Source organism: Eleutherodactylus coqui, chromosome 11 (genome assembly GCF_035609145.1).
Source record: "Eleutherodactylus coqui strain aEleCoq1 chromosome 11, aEleCoq1.hap1, whole genome shotgun sequence".
NCBI lineage: Eukaryota > Metazoa > Chordata > Amphibia > Anura > Eleutherodactylidae > Eleutherodactylus > Eleutherodactylus coqui.
In genome coordinates, this window is record NC_089847.1 from 132520914 (window position 1) to 132542925 (window position 22012).

At 48.4% G+C, this 22012-nt stretch overlaps 1 protein-coding gene across 2 annotated transcripts in view; it reads right to left on the bottom strand.

The window, feature by feature from the left end:
- IRAG1 (inositol 1,4,5-triphosphate receptor associated 1) overlaps nt 1–22012 on the bottom strand; it is a 125351-nt gene that overhangs the window by 39286 nt on the left and 64053 nt on the right. For both annotated transcript variants that reach the window (XM_066583545.1, XM_066583544.1), the window contains 3 exons: nt 14886–14935; nt 9868–10428; nt 2786–2864 (listed from right to left, as the gene is read on the bottom strand). In XM_066583545.1, the coding sequence (XP_066439642.1) occupies nt 2786–2864; nt 9868–10428; nt 14886–14935 (690 nt within the window). The remainder of the gene's footprint in view (nt 1–2785; nt 2865–9867; nt 10429–14885; nt 14936–22012) is intronic.

The window sequence follows — 22012 nt, forward strand, 5'->3', positions numbered from 1 at the left end:
AGTTATATTCTTGTACATAGGAGCATTATTATAGTAGTTATATTCTTGTACATAGGGGCAGTATTATAGTAGTTATATTCTTGTACATAGGGGGCAGTATTATAGTAGTTATATTCTTGTACATAGGAGGCAGTATTATAGTAGCTATATTCTTGTACATAGCGGCAGTATTATAGTAGTTATATTCTTGTACATAGGGGGCAGTATTATAGTAGTTATATTCTTGTACATAGGGGGCAGTATTATAGTAGTTATATTCTTGTATATAGGGGGCAGTATTATAGTAGTTATATTCTTGTACATAGGAGGCAGTATTATAGTAGTTATATTCTTGTACATAGGGTGCAGTATTATAGTAGTTATATTCTTGTACATAGGGGGCAGTATTATAGTAGTTATATTCTTGTACATAGGGGGCAGTATTATAGTAGTTATATTCTTGTACATAGGGGGCAGTATTATAGTAGTTATATTCTTGTACATAGGGGGCAGTATTATAGTAGCTATATTCTTGTACATAGCGGCAGTATTATAGTAGTTATATTCTTGTACATAGGAGGCAGTATTATAGTAGTTATATTCTTGTACATAGGGGGCAGTATTATAGTAGTTATATTCTTGTATATAGGGGGCAGTATTATAGTAGTTATATTCTTGTACATAGGAGGCAGTATTATAGTAGTTATATTCTTGTACATAGGGTGCAGTATTATAGTAGTTATATTCTTGTACATAGGGGGCAGTATTATAGTAGTTATATTCTTGTACATAGGGGGCAGTATTATAGTAGTTATATTCTTGTACATAGGGGGCAGTATTATAGTAGTTATATTCTTGTACATAGGAGGCAGTATTATAGTAGTTATATTCTTGTACATAGGAGGCAGTATTATAGTAGTTATATTCATGTACATAGGGGGCAGTATTATAGTAGTTATATTCCTGTACATAGGGGGCAGTATTATAGTAGTTATATTCTTGTACATAGGAGTTCAGTATTATAGTAGGTATATTCTTGTACATAGGGGGCAGTATTGTAGTAGTTATATGCTTGTACATAGGGGGCAGTATTATAGTAGTTATATTCTTGTACATAGGGAGCAGTATTATAGTAGTTATATTCTTGTACATAGGGGGCAGTATTATAGTAGTTATATTCTTGTACATAGGGGGCAGTATTATAGTAGTTATATTCTTGCACATAGGAGGCAGTATTATAGGAGTTTTATTCTTGTATGTAGGGGGCAGTATTATAGTAGTTATATTCTTGTACATAGGGGGCAGTATTATAGTAGGTATATTCTTGTACATAGGGGGCAGTATTGTAGTAGTTATATGCTTGTACATAGGGGGCAGTATTATAGTAGTTATATTCTTGTACATAGGGAGCAGTATTATAGTAGTTATATTCTTGTACATAGGGGGCAGTATTATAGTAGTTATATTCTTGTACATAGGGGGCAGTATTATAGTAGTTATATTCTTGCACATAGGAGGCAGTATTATAGGAGTTTTATTCTTGTATGTAGGGGGCAGTATTATAGTAGTTATATTCTTGTACATAGGGGGCAGTATTATAGTAGGTATATTCTTGTACATAGGGGGCAGTATTGTAGTAGTTATATGCTTGTACATAGGGGGCAGTATTATAGTAGTTATATTCTTGTATATAGGGGGCAGTATTATAGTAGTTATATTCTTGTACATAGGAGGCAGTATTATAGTAGTTATATTCTTGTACATAGGAGGCAGTATTATAGTAGTTATATTCCTGTACATAGGGGGCAGTATTATAGTAGTTTTATTCTTGTACATAGGAGTTCAGTATTATAGTAGGTATATTCTTGTACATAGGGGGCAGTATTGTAGTAGTTATATGCTTGTACATAGGGGGCAGTATTATAGTAGTTATATTCTTGTATATAGGGGGCAGTATTATAGTAGTTATATTCTTGTACATAGGGGGCAGTATTATAGTAGTTATATTCTTGTACATAGGGGCAGTATTATAGTAGTTATATTATTGTACATAGGGGGCAGTATTATAGTAGTTATATTCTTGTACATAGGGGGCAGTATTATAGTAGTTATATTCTTGTACATAGGGGACAGTATTATAGTAGTTATATTCTTGTACATAGGAGTTCAGTATTATAGTAGGTATATTCTTGTACATAGGGGGCAGTATTGTAGTAGTTATATGCTTGTACATAGGGGGCAGTATTATAGTAGTTATATTCTTGTATATAGGGGGCAGTATTATAGTAGTTATATTCTTGTACATAGGGGGCAGTATTATAGTAGTTATAGTCTTATACATAGGGGGCAGTATTATAGTAGTTATATTCTTGTACATAGGGAGCAGTATTATAGTAGTTATATTCTTGTACATAGGGGGCAGTATTATAGTAGTTATATTCTTGTACATAGGGGGCAGTATTATAGTAGTTATATTCTTGTACATAGGAGGCAGTTTATAGTAGTTATATTCTTGCATATAGGAGGCAGTATTATAGGAGTTTTATTCTTGTATGTAGGGGGGCAGTATTATATAGTATAATCTTGAACATAGATTACTCTATAACTCATCTTGGCTGTGTTTGAAGGGCAACACGGGTCACATAGGAATTACGTGGGATATGCTAGCCCTCTCCCTAGTGCAGTTATGATCAATGACAGTGGACTTTCCTCCCTTCCTGTATTTGGTAATATCGGTCCCAGAAGCCTTACTGTTTTTTTCTTCCAGTTCATTGGTAGAACATATTGGAGACGTCCCGTGTCGTACCTCTTTCCTGCTCAGCTGCTTCGCTGAGATCTGGAAGTTTCTGTCCTGTGAGGTTCTGACTTCTCATCAGTTTATGTTCCTGAACAGGAAATATAGTTGTGATTAATAATTTGGCGCGAGATTATTGTATGCCATCGCTTGCATTAGTATCCTGAAGTACTGGTGATGTCGGGGGAGAAGGAACACCAAGAACCGAACACTGGAAAATGTAACTATCATCACAGATGACACGACATCATAGGGGAAGGTGATGAAGCAATGCGGAAGGATGGAATCAGGGGCGATTTAAGACAGTGAAGAGGGGTAAATAGGATGTGGAAGGGTGAGGGTGGGATAAGTGAAGGTAATACAGAGGATGGCGAGGATAGGATGATGGAGGTTGTAGATGTAATTGGAAGGTGAAGATGATGGGACATCGATGGGCAGGATGGAGATGATATAGTCAGTGGTGAGGAGGTTATGGAATGTATTGAAAATCTGCATGTTGAGGACGGAATAAAAGTGGATAAGGAAGTCATCATGCTGATAATATGATGGAAAGTGTGATGGAGGATGAAGAGGATATTAAGAATGGAATGGTGGTGCTGATCATGTGATCGAGGATGATATGATGGACGATTGTCTATGTGTATAGCATCCCACACTCTCCACCCCGCCGTACCGCGCACATCTCCGCCCCGCCATACCGCGCACATCTCCGCCCCGCCCTACCGAGCACATCTCTACCCCGCCCTACCGAGCACATCTCCACCCCGCCGTACCGCGCACATCTCCACCCCGCCGTACCGCGCACATCTCCACCCCGCCGTACCGCGCACATCTCCACCCCGCCCTACCGAGCACATCTCTACCCCGCCCTACCGAGCACATCTCTACCCCGCCATACCGTGCACATCTCCACCCCGCCATACCGTGCACATCTCCAGCCCGCCATACCGTGCACATCTCCACCCCGCCATACCGTGCACATCTCCACCCCGCCCTACCGAGCACATCTCTACCCCGCCCTACCGAGCACATCTCTACCCCGCCCTACCGAGCACATCTCTACCCCGCCCTACCGAGCACATCTCTACCCCGCCATACCGTGCACATCTCTACCCCGCCATACCGTGCACATCTCCACCCCGCCATACCGTGCACATCTCCACCCCGCCATACCGAGCACATCTCCACCCCGCCATACCGTGCACATCTCCACCCCGCCATACCGTGCACATCTCCACCCCGCCATACCGAGCACATCTCTATCCCGCCATACCGTGCACATCTCCACCCCGCCATACCGAGAACATCTCTATCCCGCCATACCGTGCACATCTCCACCCCGCCATACCGTGCACATCTCCACCCCGCCATACTGTGCACATCTCCAGCCCCTTTACCTTCTATATCACCCCATTATTTGTAGGAGCAGGACCCACACTCCTACTGTTTCCATCAATTGATTACTACATGTAGCAGTGGTCTTTGTATTTGTTCTCCCCTGTATTGTAGGCGCTGCGGAAGATGTTGGCGCTATATAAATGAAGATGATTATTATATGGTTGGGCTGATCATGTGATGGAGGATGATATGATGGAGGGTATGGTGGGACTGAACATGTGATGGAGGATATGGGGGAGGTGATCACGTGATGGAGGATATGGGGGAGGTGATCACGTGATGGAGGGTATGGGGGAGGTGATCATGTGATGCAGGGTATGGGGGAGGTGTTCACGTGATGCAGGGTATGGGGGAGGTGATCACGTGATGAAGGGTATGGGGGAGGTGATCATATGATGCAGGGTATGGGGGAGGTGATCATGTGATGCAGGGTATGGGGGAGGTGATCATGTGATGCAGGGTTCGGGGGAGGTGATCATGTGATGGAGGGTATGGGGGAGGTGATCATGTGATGCAGGGTATGGGGGAGGTGATCATGTGATGGAGGGTATGGGGGAGGTGATCATGTGATGCCGGGTATGGGGGAGGTGATCACGTGATGGAGGGTATGGGGGAGGTGATCATGTGATGAAGGGTATGGGGGAGGTGATCATATGATGCAGGGTATGGGGGAGGTGATCATGTGATGCAGGGTATGGGGGAGGTGATCATGTGATGCAGGGTATGGGGGAGGTGATCATGTGATGCAGGGTTCGGGGGAGGTGATCATGTGATGGAGGGTATGGGGGAGGTGATCATGTGATGCAGGGTTCGGGGGAGGTGATCATGTGATGCAGGGTTCGGGGGAGGTGATCACGTGATGCAGGGTATGGGGGAGGTGATCATGTGATGCCGGGTATGGGGGAGGTGATCATGTGATGCCGGGTATGGGGGAGGTGATCATGTGATGCCGGGTATGGGGGAGGTGATCATGTGATTCAGGGTACGGGGGATGTGATCACGTGATGCAGGGTATGGGGGAGGTGATCATGTGATGCAGGGTATGGGGGAGGTGATCATGTGATGCCGGGTATGGGGGAGTTGAGAATGATACAATGGAAGATGATGATGACCTCACGAAGGTTAAAGCTTGAGAAAGAAGGAGGAGAAACAAAATAACACAAAGATAAGAAGTAACTATGAGATAACACTAAATGCGGTGAGGGTGAAGCTGGTGACTGCGGGGGGAGGGCATCAGTCACCATCGCTGTGGAGCTTCCCCACAATCACGCCATGTCTTGTATGCAGCTTATACCCCTAGATGCCAGGAAGACGTGGCGCCACACTTCATGATACCATTGGCTCTCATTACACCCCTGTCATGGCAGCAGCAGGCGATACAAGTTGTTGGCATCAATTCAGGAAGGAAAGTATCCGGGAAAAGGATCCTCTGGCGCAGATACCGGCTCCGCACCGCTGCACTGACGTCTAATTAATCAGCTCCTTCTCGTTTACATATTGGAGTTACGTTAGACCTGGCAGGTTCTGTCGCCGCGTCCTCCATGTCGCCGCGTGCCATACGTGTCACACTGGGTACCGCTCCTCTATTGCCGCACATCTCCGGGCTCTTCCCGTTAGGCCAACTTCACACGGGCAGGGGCGATACTTGGCCATGAATCTCGGCCCTAAATCGCCCTCGCCATCCACCACAGCCGCGGCAGATGATCGCGGAGGTCTCCCATTGGGGCCGACGCTGCTGCCACCGACTCCACTGAAAACAATGACTCTGTGATGCGAGATCCTGCAGCTAGATAGAACATGCGCGATGTGTTTCCCGTATCGCAGTATCATGCGGGAAAACATTGCTAATGTATATGAACCCATTCAAAAGAATGGGGGTCATATTTGCGCAAGATTTCTGTGTCTCGCACAAATAGCGCTGCGAGAAAATCACAAATTTTGTTCAAGAGATGTCTGAGCGTCTTGCAAAAACTTGCACGATTTTACCATGACTTTCTTGCGAGAACGAAAATAGGCCTTTCTTATGTTAAAAACGCATCGCACGAAAATCGCAAGTTTGAGCATTGCGATGCGATAAAACGAAGGTAGGGAAACATGGGGGATAAAAAAGAGCAAAACGCAGAAGGATAGAACAGGTCACGAATTTTACCACAATCTCGCAACATCGCATGAGTGAAAACATCGCAAATGTGAAGGAAACCATAGAAGAACATGGGATTCATAAATCTGCATTTTCATGCCCTATTGCATGAAAATTGCGCAATTTTATCCCCCTATGAATTCGGCCTCACTGAGCTTACTTGCTTGTTATCTATAATCATCTCTTCCGGCTGAACAGCAATCAGCTCTCCGTGCGCCATCAGCTTGTGCTTACACTTGGCAGCCAATCTAAATAAGCAGAGCTGCAGGGTAAAGCATGGAGGAAGGACAGAGCAGCCTGAGCCTCTACTGAGGCAAGAGGTGGATTTAAAACTACTAAAGACCCAAAATGATGATGGGACATATATAGTTAGACCTTATAGAATTCCTGATATGGATTCCATGTCAAGAAGCAATGCGAGTTTGAAGTCCGTGTGCGAAAAAAAAACACCAAAACGCCATATAGACTACGGCGCAGATTCCCATTGAAATGACTGGGATGCAGGTTTGCCAAGAAATCCGTGCGGATGCAACGTCATATTTTACGGCATAAATCAGCCATGTGACCATAGCCTTGCAATGCTGAAGAGCTCCCGGACGGGCCCCCCGGCTGCCTGCGACATCTGCGGGCTGAAAGTAGTCCTAACGAAAAACATCTCACAGCTGAGGGTTTGTTACAATTCCATCCAGAGTAGACAATCCTCAGGCTGATATTCACGGGTGAGTGTGATTTCGCTAAGTGAAAAACGGACTGTTTTCCATGCGATTTGAAGCGATTTTCCTTCGTTTTTAACTGATCTGCCCTTGCTGGTTCTTTTTTTCATGTGGTTCCCATAGTAACAGTAATTATATACGATCGCACGTACATGCCATACTAGTGCAATCTGGTTTTTGATCGCTCCCATAATGGATGATTCTTGAACAGCAATTTTTCAAACTTGGACTATCGGTTTGGGTAAAAAAAAAAAATCACATTTGTGAATTTTTTTTCCATTTTTATCTCGGACTCAGCCCGAACTCGCATGTGGAAATCCTCTGTGGAGACACAGGGCCATTCACAGTGCATTGGCTATTTCCGCTGGAATTCTGTCTGGCGGTTACGTTTTTGGAGCAGAAAAGTGGAATTCGAATGGAAATAAGCGCTTCTGTTTTTTCCCCGTTGATCTCAGAGAATGGAAGCGTTTCCGCTAAAAACCTTTCTGTATTTTTGAAAACCCATTCAAATCAATGGAGAAAACACAGAAACGCTTATTTCCATGTTACTTTGATTTTTCTGCTCCAACAATGTAATGTAAGCAGAAATAGCAACCGCAGAAGTGAGCGCCGGCGGGTAGGTACATCAGCGGCACGGATCTCTGCGGATTGTTACAATGTATCCATGCTGGTATCATGCAGCAGTCTGCGGATGTTTAGTTCACAGATGATTGTAAAGATACAACTGCAGCAAACCTTCAGCTGTGAAACGTGTTGGGTCTGTAAAGGTTTTCAGTTTCACAATGCAGACAAGAATGTTTTCATTCACTGACAGGAAGCAGTTGGGCTCTGACTGCAACGCAAAACAACTGGTATTTTCTAAATGAGCTGGCGGGTGCGCAGATATGAAGTCCATTAGAATCCGTGTGTAACACTGCGCAGCTCACCATTTATCCCCATCTACTCTCGGAATCATATGAGAGGAGCGCCCCCTAGTGGCCACCAGAATAATTCGCCAGGCAAAGTCCAATTTGTGCTCCAGCGATAGACCATAACCCACGTGTGGATTTGGTGGTGGGATTGACTCGCAATGAATGATTTCTGCAGTAACAATCTATTGTTTTCCCACGGGCGGACCCGCCGCGCCCGACCGTCATCTGCTGTGGATTTATTCTGCGTTTTTTAAAATCCCATTCACTTACATTGTACTGCGTTTTGGGGTATATTCCACAATTCTGCAGGCGGCCTAAAGATTTACTATTTGTCTTTATTTCAGTTTCCCGATCGTCTGACAAGTTTGTGGATTCACATATAGTGATTTTAGGAAAAACGCTGCATTAATGGTGGTTTTCCTTTTTTTGTAAAGCATACGGCAGCCAGATGTCCTCCGGAGGGCAGCAGTGAGATGTGCAGTGCACTGCAAACTTTTGCACAATTTTTGTAAATTTTTTTTTTTTGTTTTGCTGCACTCCAAGTCCTATAACTTTTTTATTTTAATTGATGGATCTCGGGGAGGGGCTTATTTTTTGCATAACGAGCTTTAATTTGTACCACTTTGGGCTACATATATCTTTTTGATCACTTTTATTGCATATTGTAGGTGGCAGAAAAAGAAGCATTTTGGTTCCGTTTTTTACGGTTTTTGGCGTGTCTAATAAATAGTGTGTTTAACTGACTGTAAGGTCGTTATGGATCCGACAACAGCAAACGTGGATTGGAGGTAAAAAAATAAATAAATGAAAACGGAAAAGTGCACAAAAAGTTTTTATTACAATTTCTTCTTTTATATCCCTGTGAAGCTTTGATTATAATACACTGCAGTGCCTTTCTACTGCAATGTATCATCACTATAATTAGCAATCATAGGTCATGGCCGACCCATTGTCTGGGGTAAAGTTGCTATGACAATACATTGGCCCTCCGCAATTACATCGCGGTGGACTGATGACATCACAGAGCTTCAATCTACAGTAATCACAGCATGTAATGGGTTAACATTGGAGTTTGGCAATCTGATCGATCCCTGTTGATGCAGCGGGAGGCCTGCCGTCAGTCATTAAAAATAAACATACTTGTTTTACCAGCTGGTATAATTTACGCCAGTGTCACATAGATCTATTGGTCCAGGGTGGCGAGGTTGCCTCCCAACAAGCCACGCCCCTTTTCTTAAAACTGGCATGAGCAGATAAAATTTAAAAAATTAGCAAATTTTTGCACAAATGAAGCTTGTGCCAATCTTTGTAATGCTTTTACGGCAACTTTTGCATTACAACCCCCCACTGTCTACTAGATAACCCCACCCCTCAGCGGCTATCAGATAACCCCGCCCCTCAGTGGCTATTAGCTAACCCCGCCCCTCAGTGGCTATTAGATAACCACGCTCCTCAGTGGCTATTAGATAACCCCACCCCTCAGTGGCTATTAGCTAACCCCGCCCCTCAGTGGCTATTAGCTAACCCCGCCCCTCAGCGGCTATCAGCTAACCCCGCCCCTCAGCGGCTATCAGATAATCCTGTCCCTCAGCGCCTATCAGCTAACCCCGCCCCTCAGCGCCTATTAGCTAACCCCGCCCCTCAGTAGCTATTAGATAACCCCGCCCCCTCAGTGGCTATTAGATAACCCCGCCCCCTCAGTGGCTATTAGCTAACCCCGCCCCTCAGTGCCTATTACCTAACCCAGCCCCTCAGTGGCTATTAGATAACCCCGCCCCCTCAGTAGCTACCAGATAACCCCGCCCCCTCAGTGGCTATCAGAAAGTTACAGAACTTTTCACCATACAATGAATAACCTTTATTTCCATCAGACTGGAGGAGCGCTTTAAGGGGGTTGCTGACCCTAGAGGTGCACATCTGGCGGTCACTTACCTCCCTCAGCTTGGTCAGCTTCTGCAGTCGCACTGGTTGAATATGGAAATCCTTCAGCCCGGTGAATTTGGACAGTTTATTGTTACATTTATCAGTACTAGAAGCAAAGTCCGTTCCCGGCAACTCTAAGCTGGACTTATTTCTCTGCTCTGGTTCCACGCTGTCCCAGGAGAGGGCCCTATGGAGCGGGGGCCGGGTCCCATCCGTCAGATGATCCAACTGGGAAACAAACTTGGAGTCAACAGGAAATAGAGGGGACCCTGGGACATGCAAAGCCGCACTAGGAACACCCGGCGGTGGGTCACCCGGCCTCTTCAGGATGGACTTCTGGAACTCGTGCTCAGGACTAATCCTGGTCTTGATGAGAGAAGGTTTAGGGACGTCGGGGCCCGGGGCTTTGTGTGTGCCGCTCGTGTGTTTGAGGGGGTCAAAGTTTTCCTTCTGTTCGTAAAGGGTCTCCTTGGAGGCAGCTGTAAGGCTGTGCGGGCGCGGGGTGAGCCGGCCTTGGGAGATCTTCCTCTGGTCGCTCTGCTTCCGATCCGTTAATCCCTTTGTTGTATTCTAGAAGAATGGAAATGATGAGAAGATATACAGTAGCAGTGAGGAGACCGGGGGAAGGGGGGGTCTGCATGTAGAAGGGGCTAACTGAATGTTGGATCTTATAATAAGGGGATTTATAACTACGCGGCCATGTTTTATAGGGGTGATCTAAAATAACCCATGATAGGTGGCAGCTTGACCTCTGAGACCCCCATTATTATCAACAATGAGGACCCCAAAGTCCAAATTTGTGCGTCTCCTCTTCTGCAGCCATACACTGGTAATGCAGACGAGTGTCCGAGCCGGACCGCAGATACCCTAAAGGGCCTTTCATACAGGACGGAATATTCCGCAACACCTGTGTAATATGTCCACCAAACTCAGGACTGCTGACATGAGCATTTAATGCGGAATTGAAATTAACATAATTCTGCACCAAAATCTCCAGTGAGCCCCGAGGATTTTGATGCATTCACCCCCCCCCCCCACCGTGTACATTCACCCTCGGTCTAAGGAAATTGCACCAATATCGCACTCGTCAAACCAATCCCTCCCCTAGAAGTTATCGGATGGAGGAAACTTTCTCTGTGACTGTAACGTTGTATCTAAGTAAGTGAATAAATGTCATTTATTGTGGAGGACCGACCCCTTGTAGGAAGGCTCTAGTACCCTGTTGTACCGCCTCTAGCTTGGATACAAGATGTGATACAGGCAGCCATGGAGGCACTAGTACCCTGTTGTACCGCCTCTAGCTTGGATACAAGATGTGATACACGCAGCCATGGAGGCTCTAGTACCCTGTTGTACCGCCTCTAGCTTGGATACAAGATATGATATGGGGGGGGGGGGCCATGGAGGCTCTAGTACCCTGTTGTACCACCTCTAGCTTGGATACAAGATGTGATACGGGCAGGCATGGAGGCTCTAGTACCCTGTTGTACCGCCTCTAGCTTGGATGCAAGATGTGATACGAACAGGCATAAAGGCTCTAGTACCCTGTTGTACCGCCTCTAGCTTGGATACAAGATGTGATACGGGCAGGCATGGAGGCTCTAGTACCCTGTTGTACTGCCTCTAGCTTGGATACAAGATGTGATACGGGCAGGCATGGAGGCTCTAGTACCCTGTTGTAACGCCTCTAGCTTGGATACAAGATGTGATGCAGGTGGGCATGGAGGCTCTAGTACCCTGTTGTACCACCTCTAGCTTGGATACAAGATGTGATACGGGCAGGCATGGAGGCTCTAGTACCCTGTTGTACCACCTCTAGCTTGGATACAAGATGTGATACGGGCAGGCATGGAGGCTCTAGTACCCTGTTGTACCACCTCTAGCTTGGATACAACATGTGATACGGGCAGGCTTGGAGGCTCTAGTACCCTGTTGTACCGCCTGTAGCTTGGATACAAGATGTGATACGGGCAGGCATTAAGGCTCTAGTACCCTGTTGTACCGCCTCTAGCTTGGATACAAGATGTGATATGGGGGGGGGGGGGGGCATGGAGGCTCTAGTACCCTGTTGTACCGCCTCTAGCTTGGATACAAGATGTGATATGGCGGACATGGAGGCTCTAGTACCCTGTTGTACTGCCTCTAGCTTGGATACAAGATGTGATACAGGCAGGCATGGAGGCTCTAGTACCCTTCTGTACCGCCTCTAGCTTGGATACAAGATGTGATATGGCGGACATGGAGGCTCTAGTACCCTGTTGTACTGCCTCTAGCTTGGATAGCACATGTGATACGGGAGGGCATGGAGGCTCTAGTACCCTGTTGTACCGCCTCTAGCTTGGATACAAGATGTGATACGGACAGGCATAAAGGCTCTAGTACCCTGTTGTACCACCTCTAGCTTGGATACAAGATGTGATACAGGTGGGCATGGAAGCTCTAGTACCCTGTTGTACCGCCTCTAGCTTGGATACAAGATGTGATATGGCGGACATGGAGGCTCTAGTACCCTGTTGTACTGCCTCTAGCTTGGATACAAGATGTGATATAGGTGGGCATGAAGGCTCTAGTACCCTGTTGTACCGCCTCTAGCTTGGATACAAGATGTGATACGGGAGGGCATGGAGGCTCTAGTACCCTGTTGTACCGCCTCTAGCTTGGATACAAGATGTGATACATCCAGGCATGGAGCCTCTAGTACCCTGTTGTACCGCCTCTAGCTTGGATACAAGATGTAATATGGCGGACATGGAGGCTCTAGTACCCTGTTGTACTGCCTCTAGCTTGGATACAAGATGTGATATAGGTGGGCATGAAGGCTCTAGTACCCTGTTGTACCGCCTCTAGCTTGGATACAAGATGTGATACGGGGGGCATGGAGGCTCTAGTACCCTGTTGTACCGCCTCTAGCTTGGATACAAGATGTGATACGGACAGGCATAAAGGCTCTAGTACCCTGTTGTACCACCTCTAGGTTGGATACAAGATGTGATACAGGTGGGCATGGAGGCTCTAGTACCCTGTTGTACCGCCTCTAGCTTGGATACAAGATGTGATACGGGAGGGCATGGAGGCTCTAGTACCCTGTTGTACCGCCTCTAGCTTGGATAAAAGATGTGATACGGACAGGCATAAAGGCTCTAGTACCCTGTTGTACCACCTCTAGGTTGGATACAAGATGTGATACAGGTGGGCATGGAGGCACTAGTACCCTGTTGTACCGCCTCTAGCTTGGATACAAGATGTGATATGGCGGACATGGAGGCTCTAGTACCCTGTTGTAGCATCTCTAGCTTGGATACAAGATGTGATATGGCGGACATGGAGGCTCTACTACCCTGTTGTACTGCCTCCAGCTTGGATACAAGATGTGATACGGGCGGGCATGGAGGCTCTAGTACCCTGTTGTACCGCCTCTAGCTTGGATACCAGATGTGATACGAACAGGCATGGAGGCTCTAGTACCCTGTTGTACTGTCTCTAGCTTGGATACAAGATGTGATACAAACAGGCATGGAGGCTCTAGTACCCTGTTGTACTGTCTCTAGCTTGGATACAAGATGTGATACGAACAGGCATGGAGGCTCTAGTACCCTGTTGTACTGTCTCTAGCTTGGATACAAGATGTGATACGGACGGGCATGGAGGCTCTAGTACCCTGTTGTACTGTCTCTAGCTTGGATACAAGATGTGATACGAACAGGCATGGAGGCTCTAGTACCCTGTTGTACTGTCTCTAGCTTGGATACAAGATGTGATACGGACGGGCATGGATGCTCTAGTACCCTGTTGTACCGCCTCTAGCTTGGATACAAGATGTGATACGGACAGGCATAAAGGCTCTAGTACCCTGTTGTACTGCCTCTAGCTTGGATACAAGATGTGATACGGGCAGGCATGGAGGCTCTAGTACCCTGTTGTAACGCCTCTAGCTTGGATACAAGATGTGATGCAGGTGGGCATGGAGGCTCTAGTACCCTGTTGTACCACCTCTAGCTTGGATACAAGATGTGATACGGACAGGCATAAAGGCTCTAGTACCCTGTTGTACTGCCTCTAGCTTGGATACAAGATGTGATACGGGCAGGCATGGAGGCTCTAGTACCCTGTTGTAACGCCTCTAGCTTGGATACAAGATGTGATGCAGGTGGGCATGGAGGCTCTAGTACCCTGTTGTACCACCTCTAGCTTGGATACAAGATGTGATACGGGCAGGCATGGAGGCTCTAGTACCCTGTTGTACCACCTCTAGCTTGGATACAAGATGTGATACGGGCAGGCATGGAGGCTCTAGTACCCTGTTGTACCACCTCTAGCTTGGATACAACATGTGATACGGGCAGGCTTGGAGGCTCTAGTACCCTGTTGTACCGCCTCTAACTTGGATACAAGATGTGATACGGGCAGGCATGGAGGCTCTAGTACCCTGTTGTAACGCCTCTAGCTTGGATACAAGATGTGATGCAGGTGGGCATGGAGGCTCTAGTACCCTGTTGTACCACCTCTAGCTTGGATACAAGATGTGATACGGACAGGCATAAAGGCTCTAGTACCCTGTTGTACTGCCTCTAGCTTGGATACAAGATGTGATACGGGCAGGCATGGAGGCTCTAGTACCCTGTTGTAACGCCTCTAGCCTGGATACAAGATGTGATGCAGGTGGGCATGGAGGCTCTAGTACCCTGTTGTACCACCTCTAGCTTGGATACAAGATGTGATGCAGGTGGGCATGGAGGCTCTAGTACCCTGTTGTACCACCTCTAGCTTGGATACAAGATGTGATACGGGCAGGCATGGAGGCTCTAGTACCCTGTTGTACCACCTCTAGCTTGGATACAAGATGTGATACGGGCAGGCATGGAGGCTCTAGTACCCTGTTGTACCACCTCTAGCTTGGATACAACATGTGATACGGGCAGGCTTGGAGGCTCTAGTACCCTGTTGTACCGCCTCTAACTTGGATAGGTGAAAGAGACAGACAGACATGACCATGTTCCATATATTCCGTTCAGTGTGTTGTCAGTTACCTGCAGTGAGGTTGCAGCTACAGGGAAGACGTTGGGGTACGGATCGGGTCCTGTACAGAGAAAGGGTTATTAGTGCAATTAACAGTAATTATTGATTTACAGCATGTAGGAAAGTATTTGCCCCCTTCATTTGATTGGGTCAGTAGAGGGAACTTGTGATGCAAATTTCTGATGTTTTTCCCCTTCTCCAGCTCAAAATACGACAAAAACGTATTAAATGTCGCACAATGTTGATTAATGTGTCACTTTTTTTTTTTTTTTTAAAGGGATGAGAAATTGAAAGACAAAGTGGGGAGGTCGTCCGTGTATCTGCGACCGCTTGGGCATAAATTGCACTGAAATTGGTGCAGATCATCTTGTGAGCCAAAACTGTACGAAAATTTCCCTTTTTCACAGCGTGCGGCGAGCGCGGTGCAAAGAGGGCGTGGCTTACTTTTAGAAAGGTATACTACTACTAAAGACAGATTATGGTCTAAATGTTCCTGTGGATTTGACTTCAAACAGTCCAAACTTTGCCAAATTTATTGAGGCGCCTTTGAATACTTTGGCGCAATCATGGCAAATCTCTTTTTTTTCCGACCAGGGTATGAATTGTTTACACAACATTTTAAATTCCCTTTACAAGGATGTCATGCGTGCTAGTTGAGCCTTGTCTTTGGGTGCCCCCTATAGGAGGCAGGCGTTATTGCGGCCCATAGGCTGCCTGTGTTGCAGTCACCTCTTCACCCTCTGTCCCTTCCACATCGCTGAGCGTTCCTCCTATCTGGCCGCTCCACATACCTAATATAGTCACAATGAAGCGCCTTCCCTGCCCGACACAAGGCTGAAATGTAAAACAAGCAAAAGAGGAAAAAAATGGCATGTGTCTGGCAGCGAGCGCAGAAGAGTGGCGTTCCGACAGGAACAATGTTTCCTTATTTATGGGAACTATTAATAGTCCGTCATTTATGGAGATTTAATCGGATGGGGGGGGAATTAGCGGCTGATTAAAGTCCCCAAGTAACAGGGTAAACGGAGCGATTACGGGTCAAGCAGAAGCCTCATCACGTCCTCCGGTTACTATGGGAACCCATAAATCCTGCGCCTCCCGGCTGGAGATGGGGCAGAGGGACGGGTACTGGCAGAGGGACGGGTACTGGCGGAAGGACGGGTTCTGGCGGAGGGACGGGTACTGGCGGAGGGACGGGTACTGGCAGAGGGATGGGTACTGGCGGAGGGATGGGTACTGGCGGAGGGATGGGTACTGGCAGAGGGACGGGTTCTAGCGGAGGGACGGGTTCTGGCGGAGGGACGGGTACTGGCAGAGGGACGGGTACTGGCAGAGGGATGGGTACTGGCAGAGGGATGGGTACTGGCAGAGGGATGGGTACTGGCGGAGGGACGGGTACTGGCAGAGGGACGGGTTCTAGCGGAGGGACGGGTTCTGGCGGAGGGACGGGTACTGGCAGAGGGACGGGTACCGGCAGAGGGATGGGTACTGGCAGAGGGACGGGTACTGGCAGAGGGATGGGTACTGGCGGAGGGACGGGTTCTGGCGGAGGGACGGGTTCTAGCGGAGGGACGGGTTCTGGCGGAGGGACGGGTACTGGCAGAGGGACGGGTACCGGCAGAGGACCGTACACAGGGCGGCGGATTCTCACATATCCTTTCATTCTACACCTCTTACTTCTATCACTGTGCCCAGAACCGTGCCACTTAGAGCGCAGGGTGCCCAGAACAATTCCTACCCTCCATAGTGCCCCATAATACCGCCGTTCAGTCGTCACATCTGCTTCGGGGTTTCCGCTCTTCTGTTCTGTCAGAGGGCCAGGAAAACGGAAACAAGCGTTCCCACTGATTTCACTGCAGTTTTTAGGGCTCTCGGTTTGCGCCCGTTCTGTCAGGTTCCCATTTTTTTCATGGTGGCAGTGGGGAGGTCTGCTGCGATCTGTTCAATATGGTTTAGTTTTATCCATTAAAATACGGAAACCGGACAGAAAATAGTCCTGCACTTTTCTTTTCTTTTCCATTGTTGTCAGTGAAGACTGGATGCAAATGGAAGAGCTCCCATCTCTATCTGCTATTTTGCGCGTCACTTTCTGAACTCTATGGCAGGTAAAATCTGCCGTAGATTTCCCTATAATTTACATCAGTTTCTGGCATAAATTATAGTGACTTTGATGGGTTGCGGGCAGACCCCTACCCTCCCAACAAGCCCCACCCACTTTATACAAATGTGGTGAGAGCAGTGAAAAATATAGAAAAGTAATGTTATTACCATGAGGAGGTCACTGAGGGGCACTATTACTGTGAGGAGGTCACTGAGGGACACTATTACTGTGAGGAGGTCACTGAGGGACATTATTACTGTGAGGAGGTCACTGAGGGGCACTATTACTGTGAGGAGGTCACTGAGGGGCACTATTACTGTGAGGAGGTCACAGAGGGGCACTATTACTGTGAGAAGGTCACAGAGGGGCACTATTACTGTGAGAAGGTCACTGAGGGGCACTATTACTGTGAGGAGGTCACTGAGCTGCACTATTACTGTGAGGAGGTCACTAAGGGGCACTATTACTGTGAGGAGGTCACTGAGGGGCACTATTACTGTGAGGAGGTCACTGAGGGGCACTATTACTGTGAGGAGGTCACTGAGGGGCACTATTACTGTGAGGAGGTCACTGAGGGACATTATTACTGTGAGGGGGTCACTGAGGGGTACTATTACTGTGAGGAGGTCACTGAGGGGCACTATTACTGTAAGGGGGTCACTGAGGGGCACTATTAATGTGTGGGGGTCACTGAGGGGCACTATTACTGTGAGGAGGTCACTGAGGGGCACTATTACTGTGATGGGATCACTGAGGGGCACTATTACTGTGAGGAGGTCACTGAGGGGCACTATTACTGTGAGGAGGTCACTGAGGGGCACTATTACTGTGAGGAGGTCACTGAGGGACATTATTACTGTGAGGAGGTCACTGAGGGGCACTATTACTGTGAGGAGGTCACTGATGGACACTGTTACTGTGAGGAGGTCACTGAGGGGCACTATTACTGTGAGGAGGTCACTGAGGGGCACTATTACTGTGAGGAGGTCACTGAGGGACATTATTACTGTGATGGGGTCACTAAGGGGCACTATTACTGTGAGGAGATCACTGAGGGACATTATTACTGTGAGGAGGTCACTGAGGGGCACTATTACTGTGAGGAGGTCACTGATGGACACTTACTGTGAGGGGGGCCACTGAGGGGCACTATTACTTTGAGGAGGTCACTGAGGGGCACTACTACTGTGAGGAGGTCACTGAGGGGTACTATTACTGTGAGGAGGTCACTGAGGGGCATTATTACTGTGAGGAGGTCACTGAGGGACATTATTACTGTGAGGAGGTCACTGAGGGGCACTGTTACTGTGAGGAGGTCACTGAGGGGCACTATTACTGTGAGGAGGTCACTGAGGGGCACTATTACTGTGAGGAGGTCACTGAGGGACAGTATTACTGTGATGGGGTCACTAAGGGGCACTATTACTGTGAGGAGGTCACTGAGGGACATTATTACTGTGAGGAGGTCACTGAGGGGCACTATTACTGTGAGGAGGTCACTGATGGACACTAACTGTGAGGGTGGCCACTGAGGGGCACTATTACTTTGAGGAGGTCACTGAGGGGCACTACTACTGTGAGGAGGTCACTGAGGGGCACTATTACTGTGAGGAGGTCACTGAGGGGCACTTTTACTGTGAGAAGGTCACTGAGGGGCACTATTACTGTGAGGGGGTCACTGAGAGGCACTATTACTGTTAGAAGGTCACTGAGGGGCACTATTACTGTGAGGAGGTCACTGAGGGGCACTACTACTGTGAGGGGTTCACTGAGGGGCACTACTACTGTGAGGGGTTCACTGAGGGGCACTATTACTGTGAGGAGGTCACTGAGGGGCACTATTACTGTGAGAAGGTCACTGAGGGGCACTATTACTGTAAGGAGGTCACTGAGGGGCACTATTACTGTGAGGGGGTCACTGAGGGGCACTATTACTGTGAGGGGGTCACTGAGGGGCACTATTACTGTGAGGGGGTCACTGAGGGGCACTATTACTGTGAGGGGGTCACTGAGGGGCACTACTTTTGTGAGGGGGTCACTGAGGGGCACTACTACTGTGAGGGGGTCACTGAGTTGCACTATTACTGTGAGGAGGTCACTGAGGGGCACTATTATTGTGAGAAGGTCACTGAGGGGCACTACTTTTGTGAGGGGGTCACTGAGGGGCACTACTACTGTGAGGGGGTCACTGAGGGGTACTATTACTGTGAGAAGGTCACTGAGGGGCACTACTACTGTGAGGGGTTCACTGAGGGGCACTACTACTGTGAGGGGTTCACTGAGGGGCACTACTACTGTGAGGGGGTCACTGAGGGGTACTATTACTGTGAGAAGGTCACTGAGGGGCACTACTTTTGTGAGGGGGTCACTGAGGGGCACTACTACTGAGAGGGGGTCACTGAGTTGCACTATTACTGTGAGGAGGTCACTGAGGGGCACTATTACTGTGAGGAGGTCACTGATGGACACTTACTGTGAGGAGGTCACTGAGGGACACTTACTGTGAGGAGGTCACTGAAGGGCACTATTACTGTGAGGTCACTGATGGACACTTACTGTGAGGAGGTCACTGATGGACACTTACTGTGAGGAGGTCACTGATGGACACTTACTGTGAGGAGGTCCCTGATGGACACTGTTACTGTGAGGAGGTCACTGAGGGGCACTATTACTGTGAGAAGGTCACTGAGGTGCACTATTACTGTAAGGAGGTCACTGAGGGGCACTACTACTGTGAGGGGTTCACTGAGGGGCACTACTACTGTGAGGAGGTCACTGAGGGGCACTTTTACTGGGAGAAGGTCACTGAGGGGCACTACTACTGTGCGGGGGTCACTGAGGGGTACTATTACTGTGAGAAGGTCACTGAGGGGTACTATTACTGTGAGAAGGTCACTGAGGGGCACTACTTTTGTGAGGGGGTCACTGAGGGGCACTACTACTGTGAGGGGGTCACTGAGGGGCACTATTACTGTGAGGAGGTCACTGAGGGGCACTATTACTGTGAGGAGGTCACTGAGGGACACTTACTGTGAGGAGGTCACTGAGGGGCACTATTACTGTGAGGAGGTCACTGATGGACACTGTTACTGTGAGGAGGTCACTGAGGGGCACTATTACTGTGAGGAGGTCACTGATGGACACTGTTACTGTGAGGAGGTCACTGAGGGGCACTATTACTGTGAGGAGGTCACTGAGGGGCACTATTACTGTGAGGAGGTCACTGAGGGGCACTATTACTGTGAGGAGGTCACTGAGGGGCACTATTACTGTGAGGAGGTCACTGAGGGGCACTATTACTGTGAGGAGGTCACTGAGGGGCACTATTACTGTGAGGAGGTCACTGAGGGGCACTATTACTGTGAGGAGGTCACTGATGGGCACAATTACTGTGAAGAGGTCACTGAGGGGCACTATTACTGTGAGGGGATCACCGTGGGACACTATTACTGTGAGGAGGTCATTGACGGACACTATTACTGTGAGGAGGTCACTGAGGGGCACTCTTACTGTGAGGAGGTCACTGAGGGACACTATTACTGTGAGGCGGTCACTGAGGGGTACTATTACTGTGAGGAGGTCACTGAGGGGTACTATTACAGTGAGGAGGTCACTGAGGGGTGCTATTACTGTGAGGAGGTCGCTGAGGGACACTATTACTGTGAGGAGGTCACTAAGGGGCACTATTACTGTGATGGGGGCATGAGGGGCACTATTACTGTGAGGGAGTCACTGAGGGGTACTATTACTGATAGAGAGTCACTGAGGGGCACTATTACTGTGAGGGGGTCACTGAGGGACACTATTACTGTGAGGGGGTCACTGAGGGACACTATTACTGTGAGGGGATCACTGAGGGGCACTATTACTGTGAGGGGGTCACTGAGGGGCACTATTACTGTGAGGGAGCACTGAGGGGCACTATTACTGTGAGGGAGGTCACTGAGGGGTACTATTACTGATAGAGAGTCACTGAGGGGCACTATTACTGTGAGAAGGTCACTAACTGGCAGTATTAATGTGTGAAGACACAAGTGGTATGTGTTAACGTAAAGGGCCATGGCTTAAATGGAAAATATATATATTGCCGCTGTGCATGTGGTGCACCACAAAAATTATTTCTCTTTTCATTCTTCAAAGGTTAGGAGGCATGTAAGGACCCCAGACCATAGGACCGCACAGTGTAGGACCCCAGACCATAGGACCGCACAGTGTAGGACCCCAGACCATAGGACCGCACAGTGTAGGACCCCAGACCATAGGACCGCACAGTGTAGGACCCCAGACCATAGGACCGCACAGTGTAAGACCCCAGACCATAGGACCGCACAGTGTAGGACCCCAGACCATAGGACCGCACAGTGTAGGACCCCAGACCATAGGACCGCACAGTGTAGGACCCCAGACCATAGGACCGCACAGTGTAGGACCCCAGACCATAGGACCGCACAGTGTAGGACCCCAGACCATAGGACCGCACAGTGTAGGACCCCAGACCATAGGACCGCACAGTGTAGGACCCCAGACCATAGGACCGCACAGTGTAGGACCCCAGACCATAGGACCGCACAGTGTAAGACCCCAGACCATAGGACCGCACAGTGTAGGACCCCAGACCATAGGACCGCACAGTGTAGGACCCCAGACCATAGGACCGCACAGTGTAGGACCCCAGACCATAGGACCGCACACTGTAGGACCCCAGACCATAGGACCGCACACTGTAGGACCCCAGACCATAGGACCGCACACTGTAGGACCCCAGACCATAGGACCGCACACTGTAGGACCCCAGACCATAGGACCGCACACTGTAGGACCCCAGACCATAGGACCGCACACTGTAGGACCCCAGACCATAGGACCGCACACTGTAGGACCCCAGACCATAGGACCGCACACTGTAGGACCCCAGACCATAGGACCGCACACTGTAGGACCCCAGACCATAGGACCGCACACTGTAGGACCCCAGACCATAGGACCGCACACTGTAGGACCCCATACTATAGGACCGCACACTGTAGGACCCCAGAC